At 49.3% G+C, this 20,148-nt stretch overlaps 1 protein-coding gene across 5 annotated transcripts in view; it reads right to left on the bottom strand.

Moving 5' to 3' along the window:
• Positions 1 to 20,148, bottom strand: part of Tns3 (tensin 3) — a 241,536-nt gene that overhangs the window by 34,845 nt on the left and 186,543 nt on the right. For all 5 annotated transcript variants that reach the window (XM_021176014.3, XM_085829115.1, XM_085829114.1 and 2 more), the window contains 3 exons: positions 11,415 to 11,575; positions 10,307 to 10,424; positions 10,139 to 10,219 (listed from right to left, as the gene is read on the bottom strand). In XM_021176014.3, the coding sequence (XP_021031673.2) occupies positions 10,139 to 10,219; positions 10,307 to 10,424; positions 11,415 to 11,575 (360 nt within the window). The remainder of the gene's footprint in view (positions 1 to 10,138; positions 10,220 to 10,306; positions 10,425 to 11,414; positions 11,576 to 20,148) is intronic.

The following is a 20,148-nucleotide window of genomic DNA, read 5'->3' as shown; positions in this document are numbered from 1 at the left end:
AAGTCAACAGGAACCTTGTCTCCCATCAGTATCATCAAGGTCTCTGATTCTGCAGCCCACCGCTGGAGCTGCCTCCTCCACACGCACGCACATGCAAAGGACAAGGAGCCTGCTGTACAGGTTTGCTCAGAGCCAAGGGAAGCTGCATGGTTCTCGGTGAGAATTTACAGCCTGGCTGTTGTGCTCAGAACACAGAAAGGGTCCCCAGAAACTCCATACCATAGGTTCCACCTAGGCTGGTGGTAAACACGAGCTCGGTGCCAATGCAGACAGATGGAGATACTCCGCATCTCACCTAAGACTAGGAAAACATTTCCATCCGAGGCGGCCAACTTTCAATCTACTGACAGACATATGGGATTCATGGAAAATAATGGGTTTATATGGATTCCATTAAAAGAACAGGAAGCTTTTGAGAAAGCATTTGACTTAAAATATCTCTGGCTCTTAGAAGGGACAACACATAAAACTTACAACCAGGAAGTTTTACATCACATAAAACTTACAAGCACAGGGCAGACCCTAACCTGCCTGGGCTTGTCGTGGGGTTCGTGCAAGGAGGGCTTTCTCTCAAGAGTACGGAGCCTTCTCCTCTCTTCCTTAATCTGCCCCGTGATGTGAGCTACAACACACAGCCTTGTATCTGTAAGGATCAACAGATACTGCAAGAGACCACATTCTTCCTCCCTAGCCACTCACAGCCCTGAGATTCCCCTACCCCACATGTGGGGGAGGCAACCCCAGTCCTATTCCAGGAGGGAAGGACAGCTAAGGTACCAGTCACCCGGGGCTGCAGAACCTCTGCCAGAATCTAAGCAGATCAGTCCAGTAAATGCCTGTTTTGTTTCAGTGTTCATGGATTTGCTTAGAAATGCTACCTTTGCAGGCTCCAAGCATAGAAGAGACAAGGGAGGCTCATTAAAAATCCCAGCATCTGCTCCACAGGCTGCCTGCCTCTTTAGTGGAAACAACTGCCCTCTGGGGAAGCTGCACAGGGAGCACTCTCTTGAGAACTATGGGTTGGGCTGTGACAGAGAGAATGGGGCAGGCCCACGGATCATCAGTTTGGGCAGAAGAGTGCACAGAAAGCAGCACACATGCAAACCAGGCTTTTGTTCATCCCTAAGGAGCTCCGCAAAGTCAGAAAGCATGCCTCCCCTGAAGGACGGTCCCTAAGTCTGGAGACTTGAGAAACACACTAAGTGATAAGGGAACTCAGAACAGAAAACTGTCTGGCTATCTTTCCATGCCCCAGTTCACCTAGGTGTCCTGGCCATTGGCACTAGGTCTGTCTCCTCCTCCCTCCTCCCACCACTACCCTCCCCCACATCCCAGATCAGGTTTCAGCAACTGGATGTGCCCAAAGGAACCAGAGCTCAGAGACACCAGGAACACAGAAATAGCTCCTGGAGAAGCCACGAGGCCAGCTGTTGGCTTACCTGGGCACCTGGGGTCCGGTCAGTCCATGGAAGGGCCTAGAATCTGTGAGACTTGTGAAAGGCACTCTGCAGGGTCTGTCCCCAGCAGCCCCGGGTGGTGAGTCCGGCCCAATGGCGTCCCCCACCCACCCTGGGAGGGCTCAGTGTTCTGCCAGTCCCCGGGGGGAGTCAGGGCGAGAGGCGGGGCTGCCACCTCCAAAGAGGCCCATTCAGAGGGCAGCGGGAGAGTAGGTCGCAGGAAAGAATCCCTGGATTGTTGGGCGGCCAAGGGCTGCTGCGGGCCGCCTGCCCAGTCAGTGCCTCCAGACTTGGCCCCGCCTGCTCTCTGCTGCAGTTCGCTTCCTTTCCATTCTGCTTCCCTTCTTCCTCCTCCCCCCTTCAAGTTCGGAAAAACTTCCCGGCCAAAACCCACCACAACTTAAAACCACACCGAGACCAGGGACACCCAGCAGAGACAAGGGGCAGGACAAACAGCCACGCCCCACACCTGCCCTTCTCGGCAACCTGAGGACGCAGGAGGAAAGTCAGTGGGGTTTGACTGTGTGACGCTGAGTCACAGATTCCTTTCGTGGTAGAAGGGGATCACCTCACCCCAACAAAGCCTTCACCACAGCCCTACACAAGGCAGCCAGGAGACTTCAGCTGCGAAACCCACTCCTCAGTATCTGCTCAACTGCAGATTTTCCTCCTGGCTGCAGTGGGAACCAACAGAAACTGATCAGGAACCAGCCTGTTTCATTGGGCTTTCTACTAACAGGTTCTGGGAAGCATCTACATCTAGGTCCCCTTCTTCCTCCTACTTCCTTCATGTGTTTGCCCATAAGAAAGGGCCCTCAAACCATCGATTGAACCTCTTGACATCCTTCAAAATTGCTTACAAACACCAGCACCTATTTTAGTCTGAGACATTTTCTTACGCATCAAGTAGCATACAGAGTCTATTACCTGGGCACTAAAACACAGCCTGCACAGCAGCACTCCACGTTTTACCATGAACTGAAGGCAACAGAGTCTCACTCACTCTGCAAAAGTGAGCTTCTAGAAACTTCTAGAACATTCTCCCTGAACGTCTCAAAGAGATGTTTCTCCAAGGGTTGCTTCCTGGCCAGCATGTGCCAGTGTTGATTTTACTTCATTATCGCAGGCCTCGGCACAGAGGTAAGTTTCCGGCACAGCTTGCTGACCATCTTGCTGAATCTAAGCCTGCCCAACCCCGCAGGTCCCAAGAGCAACTTGATAAGGAGAGGCCCCTCAGTCCAGGCCCATTCAGGCCACGTGTCTAGGGCCCAGCCAGGAAGACCCCTGAGAAGACACTTCCTCCCAGTTGTTTATATGCCTGAAAACAGCTATCCCTGATATCGGAAATGCCTGGCCCCAACCCAACAGGATCTGCGGCGGGCTCAGTGAGGTGGGTGTACCAGCCTTTCCAGTCCACAACTTCCATTAGAAAAAGGTCTAACTCCTCTGTGGGTCCCATCTACCCACAGGCCAGAGGACTGGGGGTTGTGACAGTGTCAAAGCCATGACCCAAGCAGCTCTGAGCAGGCCTCCTCACAGACTTGCTTATCACTGCCAGCCCCTCCTCCCTCTCATCAGCTGCAGTGTTGGGGATTAAGATGACTTGGAGTGTTCCTTCCTTTAGAAAGAAAGTCATTCTCAGAAACCCCACTGTTTCCTCTAGAGATCAGGGTCAGAACCTGGACAAGAGACAGCCACTGTGAACCAGCAGGATGCCCATGGGAGGGCAGCAAAACCACAGCAGAGCACAAATAGAGTTCGTGTTAGGACCACCGCCCCAGGAATGGGCTGGGCCAGCCTTCACCTTTGCCAGCAGGATGCTGGCCCCATGACACCTGGAGCCTGGCTCCACATACTGGGGCTCAAGCTCACTGTGGAGCTGATGCATTGGCCCCTTGATGGGAAAGCTTTGCCTTTAACTCTACCCAATATTAAAAAACAAACAAACAAGCAAACAACGTTTTGTTTTTTACTGCTAGAGATGAACCCATAACCTTAGGCACATCTTCTCACTGACTGAAAGCCCCCTCAGCCTCCTGAGTGCTGGTGATACAGCACTCCTGGTGCAGCTAGGAGGCTCAGGCCCTGGCTGGAACTGTGTAGACGGACACTCCCCTAGAAAAGGAACCAGGTGCTTTGTGTGTAAGTTGTAGGTTTCTTTGCAACCCACCTGACAGCCCTGGGAAACATAAGTGGGCAATGGTGATGTAACCTGCAGGTCCTACCTGCAACTATAGGAACTGCCCCCAAGACAGAGCCAGGTGGACCCCCAAACCACCAGAATAACCACCACGATAGCTGACAACTCCAAGTCACTCCAATGCCCTTTTCCTGTTTGTCTGAGCACCGTCCACAGTTGAGCAGACCCAAAGAGAATTCTCCCTGACAATTCTGAAGAGAAAGGCTTTAAAACAAAACACACCCCACACCCAAACCCATGTGCCCGCCACCTCATGGTCACCCAATGTCATAGCCTTCTGATAAAACTGAATTCCAATAGCTGGTGACACTGACTTTCCACCAGTGTGCCATGCTGAAACCCAAGGAATACCAAATTTACCCACAATGCCCTTTGGAACACTTTCCCCCAGAAAGACATCAAGTGGCTGCCTGTATTTTTCTGTAAATGTGCTCACTGGTCGTTCCTCACAGGTTCGGGCATGGCAGTGCACAGTTCCTATGTAGCACTAACAGGGTGATACACTCCTAAGTACAAATGTAACCAGGAGAATTTGCTGATATGACCATCCATGTGCTGTGTATTATGCATCTGTGTAGAGTGGGCCTCTTGAGATCCTCAGTTCTATGTACAGATGAAAATCATGATTTAAAAATGGTGCCTGTACTATACATGAATGGACTTTCTGCTCTGACATCCATCCCTAGATGATACAATCTAGATGGGAGGACACGTGAAAAGGGTAGACAAAGCCCACACTGTCATGCTCAGCACACCAGAGAATGGTACCCATACATAGGGTTCCTAGAGCCAACACCCACAAGTCCTAGAGGAAGGGTACACATACTATCATGGGATCTAAACAAAGGCTGAGATACACAACTGTACTGAAATGGCCATCTCCTTCTTCTGAGAAAGCTCCATGATCTAACAGAGTACCAGATACCTCACTAGGCCCCAGCTGATTGACAGCAGGGAGCAAACAAAATGTTCACATCTTCATAGCTCTTAGCAACTCAGTTCATGTGCCTCTCCATACCTCTCACAATTCAGATCTACCACTCGCCAAGCACGATGTAGCACCCTGGCAGGAATGCTAGCCTGAGGGGACAGTGGCACCAGAGTTATAGCTGAGACTCCAGAGTATTACACCATTCTGATGCCTAAGGCTGTGTGACACCTAGCCTGGGCCAGGTGGACCAGAGGAGAGGGCCTTCAGAGAAGAGAGACAAGCACATGACTGGCCTGCCCGATGAGACATTGCCACAATTGTCCTCTGCTTATCCTTTATACTGTCTTCCAAGCTGTCCGCACTTGGGCGCCTACCTGGTTCAGTGTCCTGCACCCCCAGCTGTGGCTGATTCCGCAACAGACCTTAGGTTGCACACCCACCACAGGCTGGGGCTTCAAGCCAATTCTCCAGTCTTACGGTCAGAGCATGCTCTAGATAGCCAGCTAGGCTCTGGAAATGCATTTTGAATTAAAAAACTAAACTCCAAGACACTCTCACAGATAGAAGATGAAATAGACTCTCATTTCTAAGAAAACACCCGATACCATGCATAGTGTTAACATTCTTATTCTTTTGGTAAACAGATATTTTAAGAGGTTATGAAACTTTTGTGCTAGGTCACAGACAAGGGGCTCTGTCATCATGCCTCAGAGCCACCCTCTGGGCTGAGAATCATGATCAGACCAAAACTGCTGGCAACAGTGCCTGAATAGCATTTACATGCTTGCTTCGAGAATAGCCCACAGGCCTGGACAATGAAATGAGCTGATTAAGTATGATCAGAAAGCAAAGATCTCCCTAACCTACTACCAAGCAAGTCAAAGGATGCACCCTGCTCGGTTTGTAAGGCTCCCAACTCATGGGATCCTTCAAGTTGGCCTGCCTGGTGGACGGGGTGCCGGCAAGGGATGCCCGCAGCTTGTGTGTTTCGAACTGCATTCCACACAAAGCAATTCATGTTCTCATCGAAAGAGACTCCTAACAGTACATTCACGGGGCAGTGCTGGACTCTGACCTCCATGAACCCATCCCTGGTGTTTACTTTTAAAGATATTTACAAGCAGTCTGGTATTTTTTTCCTTTCACATTCTTCATCTCGGGTAGGGCGAAGGAAGTCTGCTGTGAATTTACTAATGCACATCTATTGCTGCAGCTCACCCTTCCCAGGATTCATTCCTTGGCACAAACTGGAATGCTAAGTGGATTGCAGGCCCTTGTGCAGAAAGTGCATGCGTCCCACAACCAGACACTCCTATGTTACGTTCACCTAATCATAAATACATAACTTGGTGTGTTTGCGCCATCAAGGTCTGCCATAAACATCACCTGCATTTACATATAGCATGTGCTTCTTTCTGCTCTCTAAAAATCGTAACGACAAAGTCATAAAAATTCAAACAGAAAAGGAACTGGGTATAAAAGGGAAGGCTGGCTGGGACATTTTACCACATGTCACGTTCCCGATGATACTAACTTTAAAAATAGTCATTTATTTATTTATTTATTTATTTATTTATTTATTTATTTTTGAGGTTATAGTATAATTACTTCACTCCCCTCTTCCCCTTCCTCTCTCCAAACCCTCCCCAATTTTTTCTTTACTTTCATTCTATGTATATGTGCTTTGCCTGCATGTATGCCTGTGCACCACTGTGTGCAGTGGCAGGGGAGGCCAGAAGACTCTGATCCCAGGAACTGGAGTTGCAGACAGTTGGGAGCCACTGTGTGGGTGCTGGGAATTAAACCCGGGTTATCTGGAAGAGCAGCCAGTGCTCCTAACTGCTGAGCCATCTCTCCAGTCCAACCACTCTTCTAAGCAAAAATAAAACACTACTTCTAAATAAGATCAATTAAGAGCCCCTAACCTTCTCTCTGCCTTTTTGTCCCCTTCTCAAATACTCTTGGATCCCACTTTTCTTCCCCTCCAGCAAACACCACACATCCCTGCCCTCTGGGTTCAGCCAAACCCGAATCCCCTGTTCTGAACTGTGATGAAGTCCTTGTACTCTATGATCCCAGTAAATAAATGAATGGACCCAACCCCAATTCTTCACAAAGCCTTGTACTCGCAGTGGAGACGACAGCCAGAAACGATCCCCGCATCACTCTGCTGAACACAAAATAGAAACTGCAAAATTACAAAAGCCTTCCTCTGAAGTAAACAAACAGCTATTAATCATTTTTAAGGATGCCCAAAGTCCTTAAATGTTCTCTAAACAACAGTTGTAGAACAACTGTTATGTGACAAGAGTGTCCGGGACTACAGAGGGGTAATGGTGTAAGACATTGTAAATGCAATAAATGACTGAACTTTCACTTTAAAGCGGCTGTGCTCTGGGAATTTTGCCAAATTAAAAAAAGAAAAGAAACTATTTTAGAACAGTTTTGAAGGTAAGTTATGTCAGGAACATGGCTTTTTTCATGAAACACTTCACTGTGGTTTTTTTATTTTATTTAATTTGGAAATTCCAAAGCTAAGTACCATCTAAGAAATGGCAGAATGTTTTGTTATCTTATGCTTCATAATATTTTCCTTTACCTATGTAAAGGTTGAGATAAGCAATGTTTGCTTAAATTCTTTTATAGAGGCATTTCCTTTTAAAAGACTTACATCTGGAATCCTAATACATCTATGGGTACCATTATGATGACTTTTGGTTTTGGGGTACAATTTGGCCAGAGTAATGGGGCACCAACAGACTGCTGCACTGCGAGCTTGTGCTGGCTGTTACAACATTACCCCCACAATATTCAAGTTCTCCTATCAGACAGGCAAGGATGCTCATGGGCCCCTGGGCACTTGATCACAGGAACTGCATGTGGTAGGACAGGAGCCATCTGACAAAACCTGCCTCAGCTACCCAGTCCTCCGTGTTCACCAAAGGCCAAACAGGTACCTCTCACAGGGGAATGGCATGGTGGCAGAGCCTGTTAAAATCTATCAGGCTGGAAAGCCTTCTACATATCTATCTGGACAGAAGAAGGCATCATCTTCCCTGGATCTGCAGTCATAGGTGGCTGCAAACCACCACATGGGTTCTGGGGAAAGAACACAGTCTTCTTCAAGCACAATCAGTGCTCTTAAGCCATGATCCACCTCTCTAGCTCCTCTAAATTGGCTTCTTCAATTTATTCAGGGACTAGCAGATCCCAGGGCTGCTGTGGTTTGCATTCTGTGGACTGTTTAACTGCTTGCTGGAGGGTGGCTTGTTTCTGGGTTGGCTGGGTGCAGCATGCTTATGGCAGGGAGCTGGCTGGCTCTAGGGACATTCGACTTGGGGACCATATGGTTAGACTAAGTGTGCAAGGACCTGGAGAGACTCGGGAACACGTGAGCCCTGAGCGTAGGGAAGGGCTGCTTTCGGAGCCATCCATTCTTGTTTTTAGCAATACTTCTTACTGTTCAGTGAACCCACTTCTGATATTCAGCCACACTGGGTGTCTGATTAAACCTCACATCTCTCAGCTTTAATGTCTAAGCTCCAGGTCTGCATCTTTCTTTAGCAGGAATCTAGCTAGATGGCTTCAGCAAGAGCCCACACTTGAGTCTCCCTTAGTAATGCGCCATCCACTCAGACCCTCCTACTCCACTCTGTACTGTGGTGAGAAAACCCAGCCAACATCACTGCATTAGGCCTGAGCCTGGCGATTTCTCTGGCTGTAACGGCACCTAATGCAATCTGCTCTCATTGTCAACCCCCTCCCCAGACTAGTGACCTGTGGTGTCCCCTTACATCTGCCAAGAAACCAAATTTAAATGCAAGTCAGTGGAAGCTTTTCAGTCCCAAGAAACGCTGATAACAACCATGCATGGAGTGGAATAATTTCTCTCCCCAGAGTAGAAAAGATGATGCATCAAGAATCGAATTCAGAGAAAAGTGGCTTTAAAATGTACATGGAGTTTGTTGAGGGTGGGGAGGGGATGGCTCAATGGGGTATGGGAAGTTTGTCTACGTTATCAGTCTGACCCTTGTGGCCACACCCTCTAGTGGCTAGTCCCTATGGCGTTCATTGAATGAGCACTTTGTGTCTGTGGTGGCCACTGCTAATCTCCAATTTATATTTATATAACAGCTTAGTGTTCATGTGGTTCCTATAACAAGTGGAAGGGGGGCTGTCTCAGTCTCTGTCCCCTGACACTGGATCCTCTTCCCTCCTACTTGGACTGCTTGGTTGGACCTCAATGGGAGAGGATGTGTCTAGACCTGCTGGTACTAGATGCCCCAGGGTGAATTGGTACCCAAGCAGGCTCCCCTTCTCTGAGGAGAAAAGGAGAGGGCAATGGAGGGAGGGATTTGTGGGAGTGGGACTGGGAGGAGAGGGGAGAGAAGGGCTGTGATCGAGCTGTAAATTGAATTAAAAAATAAATTAAAGAAAAGAAGTTTAAGAAGCTATCTAGGAGCAGCCTCTTAGGAGTTCAAACCTGGAGCTTGTGTTATATAAATCAATTATTAAAATGGCTGAGCCATGTCTTGATGACCAAAGTATAGCCTGAAGACCAAGGAGCTTGGGTCCTTCCTCAAGGACAGGAGTAGCCTAGGGACTGCCTTTGAGGGACAGGAGAGTAAACTCTCCCAGAGAACAACTTGGAGCAAAGGTACTGAGTGGCCAGTTCAACTTCAAATCCCCCCAGGCAGTGCAGAAAGAGTAACCTTGGAGCCAAATTCCTCTTCAAAGCCCTGTTACTAAGCAGAGACTTTCTCAGTCTAGGGAACAGGCTGTTACAAGCCAGGCTCTAAGGAAGAACTGGTGCAGGTTAGGATGTTTCTTTGGACCTCTGGCAGACTGATGTACCTGTGGATTATGGCCAGAGAATGACTGCATTTTCAGGGAATAGCAGATAGCAAACTACATTATGAAAATTAAATGACCAAAAAGAACATATGTGGGGCATCTCTCCATCTGCTTATGCCCAACTCATCCCAAGATCCCAAGAAAGGTGGGCGATTTCTACCTGGAAGAAGCACTGGACTCTTAGCACTCTCTCCCTGCAGTGCGAAATACTGAAGGTCTTTAGGTTTCAACGTAGAGAACAAGAGTTTAGGGACAGGAAATCAAGTGTGCCTCGGCTAGGAGCTGGCTCAAACACGGCACATAAAGATGACCATGTTGTAGGGCTCATGTAGACACCCTGCTCTTTGCTGGAACCCATTTACATAGTGAAGCTAGATAGCATTCCTCCTTCAAACCCCTTGCTGAATGGGGAATTCACCAGCAAGCTAAACACCTATGCCAAGCTGAGAGCCAACCCTACTGAATTGAGCCTAAATTGCCACATATGTGAGCATCAAACCTGATTCCTAAGAATCCTGAGAATCCTCTCAGTGTCTTACTGCTACTCAACTCCCAACCAAGGCACTGATAGCCACATCCCAAGGTCAAGAAAGACATGTCCTTGCCCAAGGATACTGGGATATGACCCAAATGGAAATATTTCTGCATCAGAAAATGCCTTGGTAGAAAACAGCAACCATGCATATGGATTCTTACCTCGACCTTTGTGCAAACTGGCTGGGCTGCTCAGCTGGGGCTCAGGTGGGCTGTACGGAGGGTAGCGTGGCGATGTTTTCACTGGACAAAACAGTACAACAAAGGATACTGTCACTCCCCCATCTTGAAGTACCAAGTTGTACCCAGCTAGTTTTTCTTCTTTCTTACCATATGGTGTTTCCGGAGACACAGGGAACGCTGGGGTCAGACACATAGATGACTCCTTGCTGTTTGGAATCCTGCCATCGATCATATTGAGGTCAGAGGGATATGCAGTGATCACCGTCTGAAATCAGCATAGAAGAAGAACAGACATGTGAGAAATCACAGAAAGGTCCCTGCCACAGATCTGGCCCCTCAAGATAGCTGAGAGTCGGTCAGGAAGGACAACACTGGCATCACCATGGAGGAAGAAGCTCAGCTATCGTCAAAGCTGGAGACGGAGAGAAGGAGCTTGTGGACCACAATCTTTAACAGGGTGCTGGGCGGCAGGGAGACGAGGGTGATGGAGACATTGCCAGGGAAGTGTGCACCCTACCAGTGAACACAAAAGCATCACCAAGGATTCTTTAACGACATCACTGCCACAGGGAAGTAAAAACACACAGGAAGTCACACAACACGAGCGGACCCTTCCTTGGGAGAGCCATCCCAGCTATCAACAAAAGATGTAAAAGTGAAGATGATAAATAAGCTGTCTTTTCTTTTTGCCTATTTGAAAGGCTCCAATGTTTCAACTTGAATGTCAGGTACATAATTAGGGTTAATTATCTGGGGAGGGTGGCCTGCCAAATTCTGATGAGAAGCCTTAACTACCTTGGAGTCTCTTGCCTGAGGATCTCCTCGGGGTCATCATTTGCATGAGGGCCCTGAGTTGCAGACTAGAAGTCAGCAATAGGTGTTGGCTGTACGTCCATCTGCAGAGCCCTGCTAGGGTCAGGCCGATGCTTCCTAAGCTTCACATCCCACCTGTATGCATTTCACCCTCATTCTACAGATAAGAGCTTTGAGGCTTCAATGGCCTCAAATGATATACCCCCCTCTATTACCATATCTGGGATTATGTGGCCCCCACCAGGCCTCTGACCTGTGCTCCCTCCCAATCAGAACCCCTGTCTGTCACTTAAGAACCATTTATATCAGCCGAGGAGGTCAGTCATAGGCAGAGAGGTTTCAGTGACTGGTGACGTTGTGCAAGGATATGGCATAGCCACTTCCCTAAGCATAAGGACAGGAAAACAAGTGGAGCTGAGAGGGGCACAGGACCAGCACATACCTCTTTGATGTCTGAAGGAGAGGAAAATGATCCCAGGCTTGGGGCTGGGTCCACTCCAGCCTTTCCCCATCCACACTTAGAGAAGGTCACCTGGCTCGCAGCATCATTATCATACTGCCCGATGCTCAGCTTGCGAAGCCGTCCCCCAGTGGGGTCATCACCTGAGGAGCCAATGAGGAGGAAAAACAAATGGGTACGATCCTTACAGCAGGGTGTAGAGACCTCTGATAAAACCCATCTTAAACTATCCACGGACAACGTCGTCACTAGTCAGCCACTCCACACAGACAGGAGGACTGCTATGGGCAGGCTATGGGATGCCCAGAGACAAGCCAGAGCACTCCATCCAGAAAGGGCAAAGCAGGTGCCAGAACTCAGCCCACAGTGCTAGGACAGGAGACTATGGCTAAGCTTAAGTTCAGAGAGAGCCAGCTAAGATCCAGCCTGTTATAAGAAGGTGAGCGCCTGCAGTGAGCCAGGCATGTGGCTCTGTTGTGGCAAACTGAATCTTCATATGGGAGAACTCTAAGAATGAACATTTAATACCCCAATGCCAGTATCTCCACAGGCATTTACTCCTGACCCAGAGGTACCTGGTTCCTGCTCTTAGCCAAACCTGATCATCTTGTTGGGCAGAAAAATAGGTCTTGGCTAGCTTGTTAGCTTTTTAAACTTTCTTCCAGGGAATTCTTAAAATTGGGCAATAGGGGGAACCTGCAGCAGCCTACAAAGGTGATAATGTTTCAAGTCACAATGCAGTCTTTCATAACAAATGAGGATTTGTTGGCAGTGTAGGCTTAAGCTAAAAACACAAAATCCCTACAAATATGGAGGGGCGAGCATGTGATTCCATGAAGCAGGGCCACCGTGGGTTCAAAGTCGGTCTGAACTAGGTGTTGAGAGGCTATCTCAAAAACAGTAACTAAATGGGGGCTGAGGAGATGGCTCCATCTGTAAAGTGTTTGCTGCACAGGGAGGAGACTTCACACAAGGTCACCAAAATTCACTCTCAGGGAGACAGGCAGCCATCCTAACTCTTAAGGTGTGTGGTCCTGGGATGGAGGTCCGACACGGCAGGACTAACAAGGCCTAGTGAGAGAAAGTCTTAGGGGACAGCAGCTGCCTTAGATCCAAGGTGCCTGCATCTGCCCCAGCAATGGTGACAAAGAAGACAGGTCAGAAAGAGTAGGTGTACCCACGGAGACAGCTGATCAAGCAGGCCTTTCTTCATGAAAGGTCCATAATGCACTCATCACAGTCGTGAGCAGCAGCCCAGTTTCGGAGCTGAGAGTTCACTCTGCACCACTCAGCAAATCAGTAAACAGCCGCGTATCAGTGTCAGAGGTGCAATGGCAAATGCTTTAGGGTACCAAAGAAAGAAGACAATGGCACCAAAATATTCAAAATCCAATCTCTGGGATGTGGAATTCCAAACAAGGGCTCATATCTTCTATGGATGTCTCCATCTTTTTCAAGCTTTCAAATTACAATTCTTTTTCATAATTTTATTCTTTAAAACTGTAATATACTTATATCATTTCCCCCTTCCTACACCTTGTTCTTATTCAAATCCATGGTCCCCTTTTCTTTAATTGCTGATATATAATACATATGCATATAGTATATACATACACACACATATTCCTAAATACATAGAACAACCTGCTTAGTCCGTATGTTAACTTGTATTTACATATTTTCAGGGCTGACCATTTGCTATCTGATAAGCATTTCCATGCTTTTTCCTGGTGACTTTCTCTCCTGCTCTCAGCAACCCTCAGCTGCCTGCAGTTCTCTGTGCAGGGCTGAGACCTCCTGAGCTCCCCTCATCCATGTTAACATGTCTACTGACATTACCTGGCCAGGTCATGTTTAGGCCACCATGCTGGTAAGAGTTCGAGTATAACTTCTCTGACATTTCTAGAAGACACTATCTCTTAGCAAAGTTCTAGTTCCTTTGTATCTTTTATGTTTTCAGACATAGACACCAGAGCCTCAGAAGAAAGGTGGGCTAGGGACTGCCCACAGAAAACCATAGGCACCTCTATTTCAGCCTGACACCTCTCACCACACTAGGGCCTCTTAGCCACTGTTCCCAGATAGGAAAGACACAGAGGCAAGCAGACATTTCTACTCACACCCTTGTTATCTTGAGATCTGGAAGGAGGCTGACTGCCACAGGGACATTTCTCAAATGGTGTCATGTACTATCTCTGGTGCCTGCCAAGCTGGTTGCCCCCTTTAGAAAGACTGAAACAGAAAGCATGGCGTCTCTGCACTGCTGCTTCCCTGGGGCTTGGATTCCTTACAAAAGATAGATGTGGAGGTAGCCACTTGCCCAGGCATGGTGCCGATCCCTGCGATCATGCCTAGATCTCAGCTCTGATGTCCATCCCAATGAGGACTGGGTGTCTGTGAGTGGGTGACAGACGGGAGGGCAGGAGCCAGAGGGTAGCCTCCCTTAGAGAGCCTGTGGTGGCTTGCCAAACACAGGCTCCCCACCCTCCCTTCCCTGGGAACAGTGCCATACTGTGAGGAAGACACATGGCTTTTTGTTTATTTTTCCACTCTAGGCTCAATGTGTGAGTATCTGCAGAGGAATAAATCCTTGATGCTCACTAGGTTACACTCTTCATTAACATAAATTCACCTGCACACACAGCCACTGCTACGTACCACCCTTTGTCCCCCCTGCTCAGGGGGTGTCCCTGGGGCTATCTTATCTGCAAGCTCCTAGCAGGACTCCAGGGACTAGGGATGGGAGTCAGGGGCTGCATCACGGCTGCTGTTCCACATCTGCAGAAACGGCAGAGCATGGGTTTACATTATTGACTTCAGATTGCCAGGGTAAAGCTGACTTGATGAGCGTGGGCAACCTGAATAGCAAAATAATTATTGAGTCAAGGAGGAAGTAGGTAAACCCTACTCTCTGAACAGTGCATATAATTCATGCCATACAGGTAGCCACAGCAATATTTATTTCTCACTTTCCAGAAGAAACCAGGAAAGGAGGAAAAACAAAATCAAAAAGACTTCAAGAGAGCAGGGGATGCTGGTAGATTCTCTAAGGACACGACTGACGCTGGTTTGATGTGCAAGAGAAGCTGGGCTGGGCTGAAGGAGCCCTCTCGGGGTTCTGGGCAGCCTCACACTCACACCAATCCCTTCTGGGCTCTGAGAACACCCAAGGGAAACAGGGACCAAATCAAGCTCAAGGGAACCTTTGCAGGCACAGGGCCTCTCCCATAACTGTGGCAGGCCCACCTGTGCTGCTGGGGCCCAGTTGGCTCCCTTCCCACCGGTACCTGCTGGGGCCCAGTTGTTGTGGGGAGCTACACCTACTTCCAGCAGGTTCCCTGCCAGTGAAGAGGAAACCTGAACCAGCCTCTGGCGCTTACAAAAGCTCAGGGAACTCAGAATGCACCAGGACACTTAAGGCCTACGGGAACACGGAGTATTGGCCTGTAATTATGCCAATAAGTCTTGTTCCAGGAACTCTCCATGCAGCCAGGCTCCCTATGGAGGAGGGGCAACTAGAAAAACCAAGTGGCAGTATGACTGGATGCCCCACAGCCCACCAATTGTTATCAGTACCTCTGAGCATTCATCTGTCTTTGCATGGGGTCATCCTTCCACCAAACCCAAAGGACCCACTGGACTTCAGGCTAGAGCTTAGGACCTGAGTCCCTATTTCCCCGTTCCTGCTACCCCCCCCCCCCCCAGTCCGTGCGCTGATATGTGGGCACACCCTCTGAGTGCTGCCCAGGACCACAGACCTTGTCAAGCAAAACAGGAGCTGAGACTATTATGAGTCTCTGGAGGGCACTGAACCTCAGAGAGACTGGGAAGCTGAGGCTAAATCACTGAGAACACAGATAGGGACAGAGCCCTATAGCACTCCAAGGCCAGGCAGCTGTGTGGGCAGTGTGGGAGTAGGGCAAAGACAGCCAGGCTAGGGGGCACCCCCACCAAGGCCACTATGATAGTGGGGAAATCATGAGAGTGGGGAACTCCCTCAAGCGCTTCATCTGGAGACACTGGAGGTCTTGTGGGAAGGTTTGCAAAGCACAGGGCACACAAGAATTGGATGCAGACCAAGATTGTCAGGCACTGTGTTGACATGCAGGACTGAGTATAGGATAGCCCATTGTTACTGGGAAACTCTGAGTGTGTGTTTGGGAGAAGGAGTTTAGACCACTTAGCTGGAAAACTACATTTTAGGATAAATCTCCCACAATGCTCCTTGGCAATTCTGCACTTCTTCAAATGCACCAAACTCCTAATCATGAGAATGGTACCAAACCCTTCCTCACTGAGTTTCTTGGTATCACCTGGCCTATCTGGAAAGAGGGAGAGAAGTACGGAGCAGGAGACATCATGACAGCCATGCTATGACACCCATACTGACTCTTTAGGGCAGAATCCTCTCCTCAGTGGGCATATGGCCCTCTGTGCTGCGAAAATAAACCTACCAGTCCTGCGGAAGGCAGCTTATGGGCAGCTACATGACCACTGGCTGTCCTCTACAGCACGGTCCCAAGCTCCGGCCCCATTAGAAGCAACCAGGGGGAACATCCCAGCCTCAAAGAGCCAGCCTGCAAGTGACTAAATACACAACCACAATTATAACCATGTGGTTCTCCACAGAATGTCATCACAATCCTCCACTGAGGGCCTCATTCTTCCTCTTCTCCATCTACTCTTCCCTTGGAGCCATGGCACTGAAAGGAAATAAAACTTGAGACCTGTGATTCATGTAATGTATGTCAAATAGCCCAAAGAGTTGTTTGTGAGCTTTGAAACCTGGGGCTGAGAACATAGCAGAACAGACCAGGACATGCCCGGGCAGGCCCATCGCTTCCCTATCTCCCACCCCTCTGACCTCAGGCTGCTGATGTTTAAATGGACCAATCATGTGAAACCGCGCCAATTCCTCCCCCAGCCCCACTCCTTTTCTATAAAAACCCCTAGCTTCCAAGCCTTGTGGTCGAATCCACTGTCTCCTGTGTGAGATACGTTTCGACCCGGAGCTCCGCCATTAAAATACCTCGTGTTGTTACATCAAGGTGTTGTGTTCTATTCGTGATTCTTGGGTGCACGCTGAATCGGGAGTTGGGTGGGGGTTTCCCCACTAGGTTCTTTCATTTGGAGGTCCCACCGAGATCTGCGTGACACCCAAGAACCCCGAAGGACCCCTTGGAGGTACGTTTGTTTGTGTGAGTCTTGTATGTTGTCTGTTGTCTAAGTGTGTAAGTGTGAAACCGCTGAACTTGTGTCTTGGTTTTTCAATTCTGAGATTGTGGGTTTGAGTCCCACCTGTGTTACCAGTTCTGGTTTTCTGTATTCTGGCAGCTGCCACTGAGGACCGTAAGGACCCTAGTGGCTGTGGGAAGACGACGGTCTATTTCCCCACGGGCTGCAACCTTGGAAGACGTTCCGAGGGAGACCCTGGAGTGCCCAGGGTACGGAACAGTCAGGAGGACCTGGCTGTTGCCCGGCAGAGTGAAGAAGAGTGAGTGCTCTTCCTGCCAGAGGAGTGGACGCGGAATCCCACTCCGTCAGAGGTAGCGTTTGGCTGGTTGTATAAGTCCAGACGCGGACGAGTGTGTTTGGATGTCTTAGTGTTTTCCGTCTCTGTCATTGTGTTGTGTTTATTCTTATTCTTCACTATGGGACAGACCGTGTCTACTCCTTTATCTTTGACTAAGGACCATTGGACGGACGTTAGGGCTAGAGGACGAAATTTGTCAGTAACAGTGAAAAAAAAGCCATGGATGACTTTCTGTTCCTCAGAATGGCCTGTTTTTGGAGTAGGTTGGCCAGCAGAAGGAACTTTTTACTTACCCACCATAAGGGCTGTGAAGGCCATTGTTTTTCAGGAGGGGCCAGGATCGTATCCAGAGCAGCAACCGTACATCACGGTATGGGAGGACTTGGCACGCTACCCACCCCCGTGGGTTCGCCCATTCCTCCCGCCTCTCCGCCCTGGCACCAAGATTCTAGCCATCCGAGAAAATGGTGAGAAAGAGAAACCGAAACCACCGCTCGGGGGAGATGATGACCGCAGCACACCAGTGACGAAACCCCCCAAGATCTATCCAGAGATTGAAGAACCCCCTGAATGGCCCGACACCCCTCAACCCCCACCATATGCTTCCCAGCCCCAACCTTCAGCTCCCTCCGGACCCCTGCCTCAGGCCCCGGCCGGAGGAGGGGGTCCCTCCACAGGAACAAGGAGCCGGCGAGGAGTCACCCCTGAGGGGCCTGCGGATTCAACCGTGGCGCTCCCCCTCAGGGCTATTGGGGCTCCCCCTGCCGATCCGAACAGTCTACAGCCCCTACAGTATTGGCCTTTTTCCTCTTCTGACCTCTATAACTGGAAAGCTAATCACCCCCCTTTTTCAGAGAACCCTGCAGGACTCACTGGGTTGGTTGAATCATTAATGTATTCACACCAGCCGACCTGGGATGACTGCCAGCAGCTTCTGCAGACTCTATTCACAACCGAGGAGAGGGAGAGAATTCTCCTTGAGGCTCGGAAAAACGTCCGAGACGAGGCTGGGCGCCCTGTCCAAACTCCAGCTGAAATAGATGAAGGATTCCCGCTAACCCGGCCCCGATGGGATTATAATACGGCACCAGGTAGGGAACGACTGTCCAATTATCGCCGGGTCCTAGTGGCGGGTCTCAGAGGTGCTGCCCGGCAGCCCACGAATCTGGCCAAGGTAAGAGAGGTTATGCAGGGAGCAACTGAGCCCCCCTCAGTCTTCCTCGAAAGGCTCATGGAGGCTTATAGGAGATATACCCCATTCGACCCCACGTCTGAGGGTCAAAGGGCCTCAGTAATTATGGCCTTCATTGGCCAGTCGGCTCCTGACATTAGGAAGAAGTTACAGCGAATTGAGGGCTTGCAGGATTACACCATAAGAGATGTAGTTAGAGAGGCAGAGAAAGTGTATCATAGGAGAAAAACAGAAGATAAAAAGTTAGAGAGAGAGAAAAGAGAAAAAAGAGAGGATGAGGATAGGAGAGACAGGAGGCAAGAAAAGGTTTTGACTAAGATCCTGGCCGCAGTAGGAGAAAGAGATAACGGAAAAAAAGGTAGACAGTCAGGGTACCTGGGAGACAAAAGACAGCAGGGACCAAGGAGACCCCGAGAAGGCAGGCAGCGCCTGGAGAGGAACCAATGCGCATATTGCAAGGAAATGGGCCACTGGAAGAGCGACTGTCCGAAAAAAAACCAAGAGGTAAAGGTACTTTCTCTTAGAGAAGATGAAGACTAGGGGGAACGGGGCTCGGACCCCCTCCCCGAGCCTAGGGTAACCTTAGAAGTGGAGGGGACCCCTGTGGACTTTCTAGTTGACACGGGAGCCGAATTTTCAGTACTCAAAACACCTCTAGGAAAAGTAAAAAAAAATGAAAAAACCTTGGTGATTGGGGCCACGGGACAAAAGTTGTATCCATGGACCACATCCCGAGTAGTAGACATAGGGCGAAATCGAGTAACTCATTCATTTCTAGTCATTCCAGAGTGTCCTATGCCTTTATTGGGGAGAGACTTACTAACCAAGTTAAAAGCACAAATAACTTTCACCTCTCATCGACCGGAGGTTTTCTGGGGAATAAAAGTGCCCCAGACTCTAGAGCTGTCTTTACAACTAGGAGAGGAATATCGACTTTACCAAAATAAAGTAAAGCCCCATGAGGGATTACAGGACTGGTTGAATCGATACCCTCAGGCATGGGCAGAGACGGGAGGAGTGGGGATGGCAAAACTGGTCCCCCCCGTGGTGATTGAACTTAAGTCCGGGGCCACCCCTATAGGGGTCCGACAATATCCCATGAGCAGAGAAGCTCGAGAGGGTATACGCCCCCAAATCAACAAACTGCTCCAACAAGGGATTTTGGTTCCATGCAAATCCCCTTGGAACACTCCTCTACTTCCAGTAAAAAAACCAGGGACCAGTGACTACCGTCCAGTCCAGGACCTTAGAGAAGTCAATAAGAGAGTTCAGGACATACACCCCACGGTGCCAAATCCTTATAACCTCCTCAGCACCTTGCCACCTGGTCGGACATGGTACACAGTCCTGGATCTCAAAGACGCTTTTTTCTGTTTGAGGTTACACCCCAACAGCCAGCCCTTGTTCGCTTTCGAATGGCGAGACTCCGAGAGTGGACAAGCCGGACAGCTCACATGGACGAGGCTGCCTCAGGGATTCAAGAACTCGCCCACTTTGTTTGATGAAGCCCTACACCGAGATCTTGCTCTTTTCCGAGCCAATAACCCACAGGTGACTCTTTTGCAATACGTAGATGACCTGCTCCTAGCTGCAGAAACACGCGAGGACTGTGAAATTGGGACCCATAACCTCCTGGGCGAGTTAGGTAAGCTGGGGTATCGGGCCTCTGCTAAAAAGGCTCAGTTATGCCAGATAGAAGTGACCTACCTAAGATATGTCCTGAAAAATGGACAACGGTGGCTCACAGAAGCCAGAAAACAAGCTGTTATGCAGATCCCGGCCCCTACTACTGCTCGCCAGGTAAGAGAGTTCCTGGGGACTGCCGGGTTTTGCAGACTCTGGATTCCCGGATTTGCCTCACTGGCAGCTCCCTTGTATCCACTAACCAAAGAGAAAGGGGAATTCACCTGGACCAGGGAACATCAGCTAGCCTTTGAAACTCTCAAAAAGGCACTGCTGCAGGCTCCGGCATTGGCCCTGCCAGATTTAAA

This window comes from Mus caroli, unplaced genomic scaffold (assembly GCF_978045245.1).
Source record: "Mus caroli unplaced genomic scaffold, Mus_caroli_1 scaffold_13, whole genome shotgun sequence".
In the NCBI taxonomy this organism is placed as follows: Eukaryota; Metazoa; Chordata; class Mammalia; order Rodentia; family Muridae; genus Mus; species Mus caroli.
Note: the sequence above shows the minus strand (reverse complement) of the source record. Positions and strands in the feature narration are given on the sequence as shown.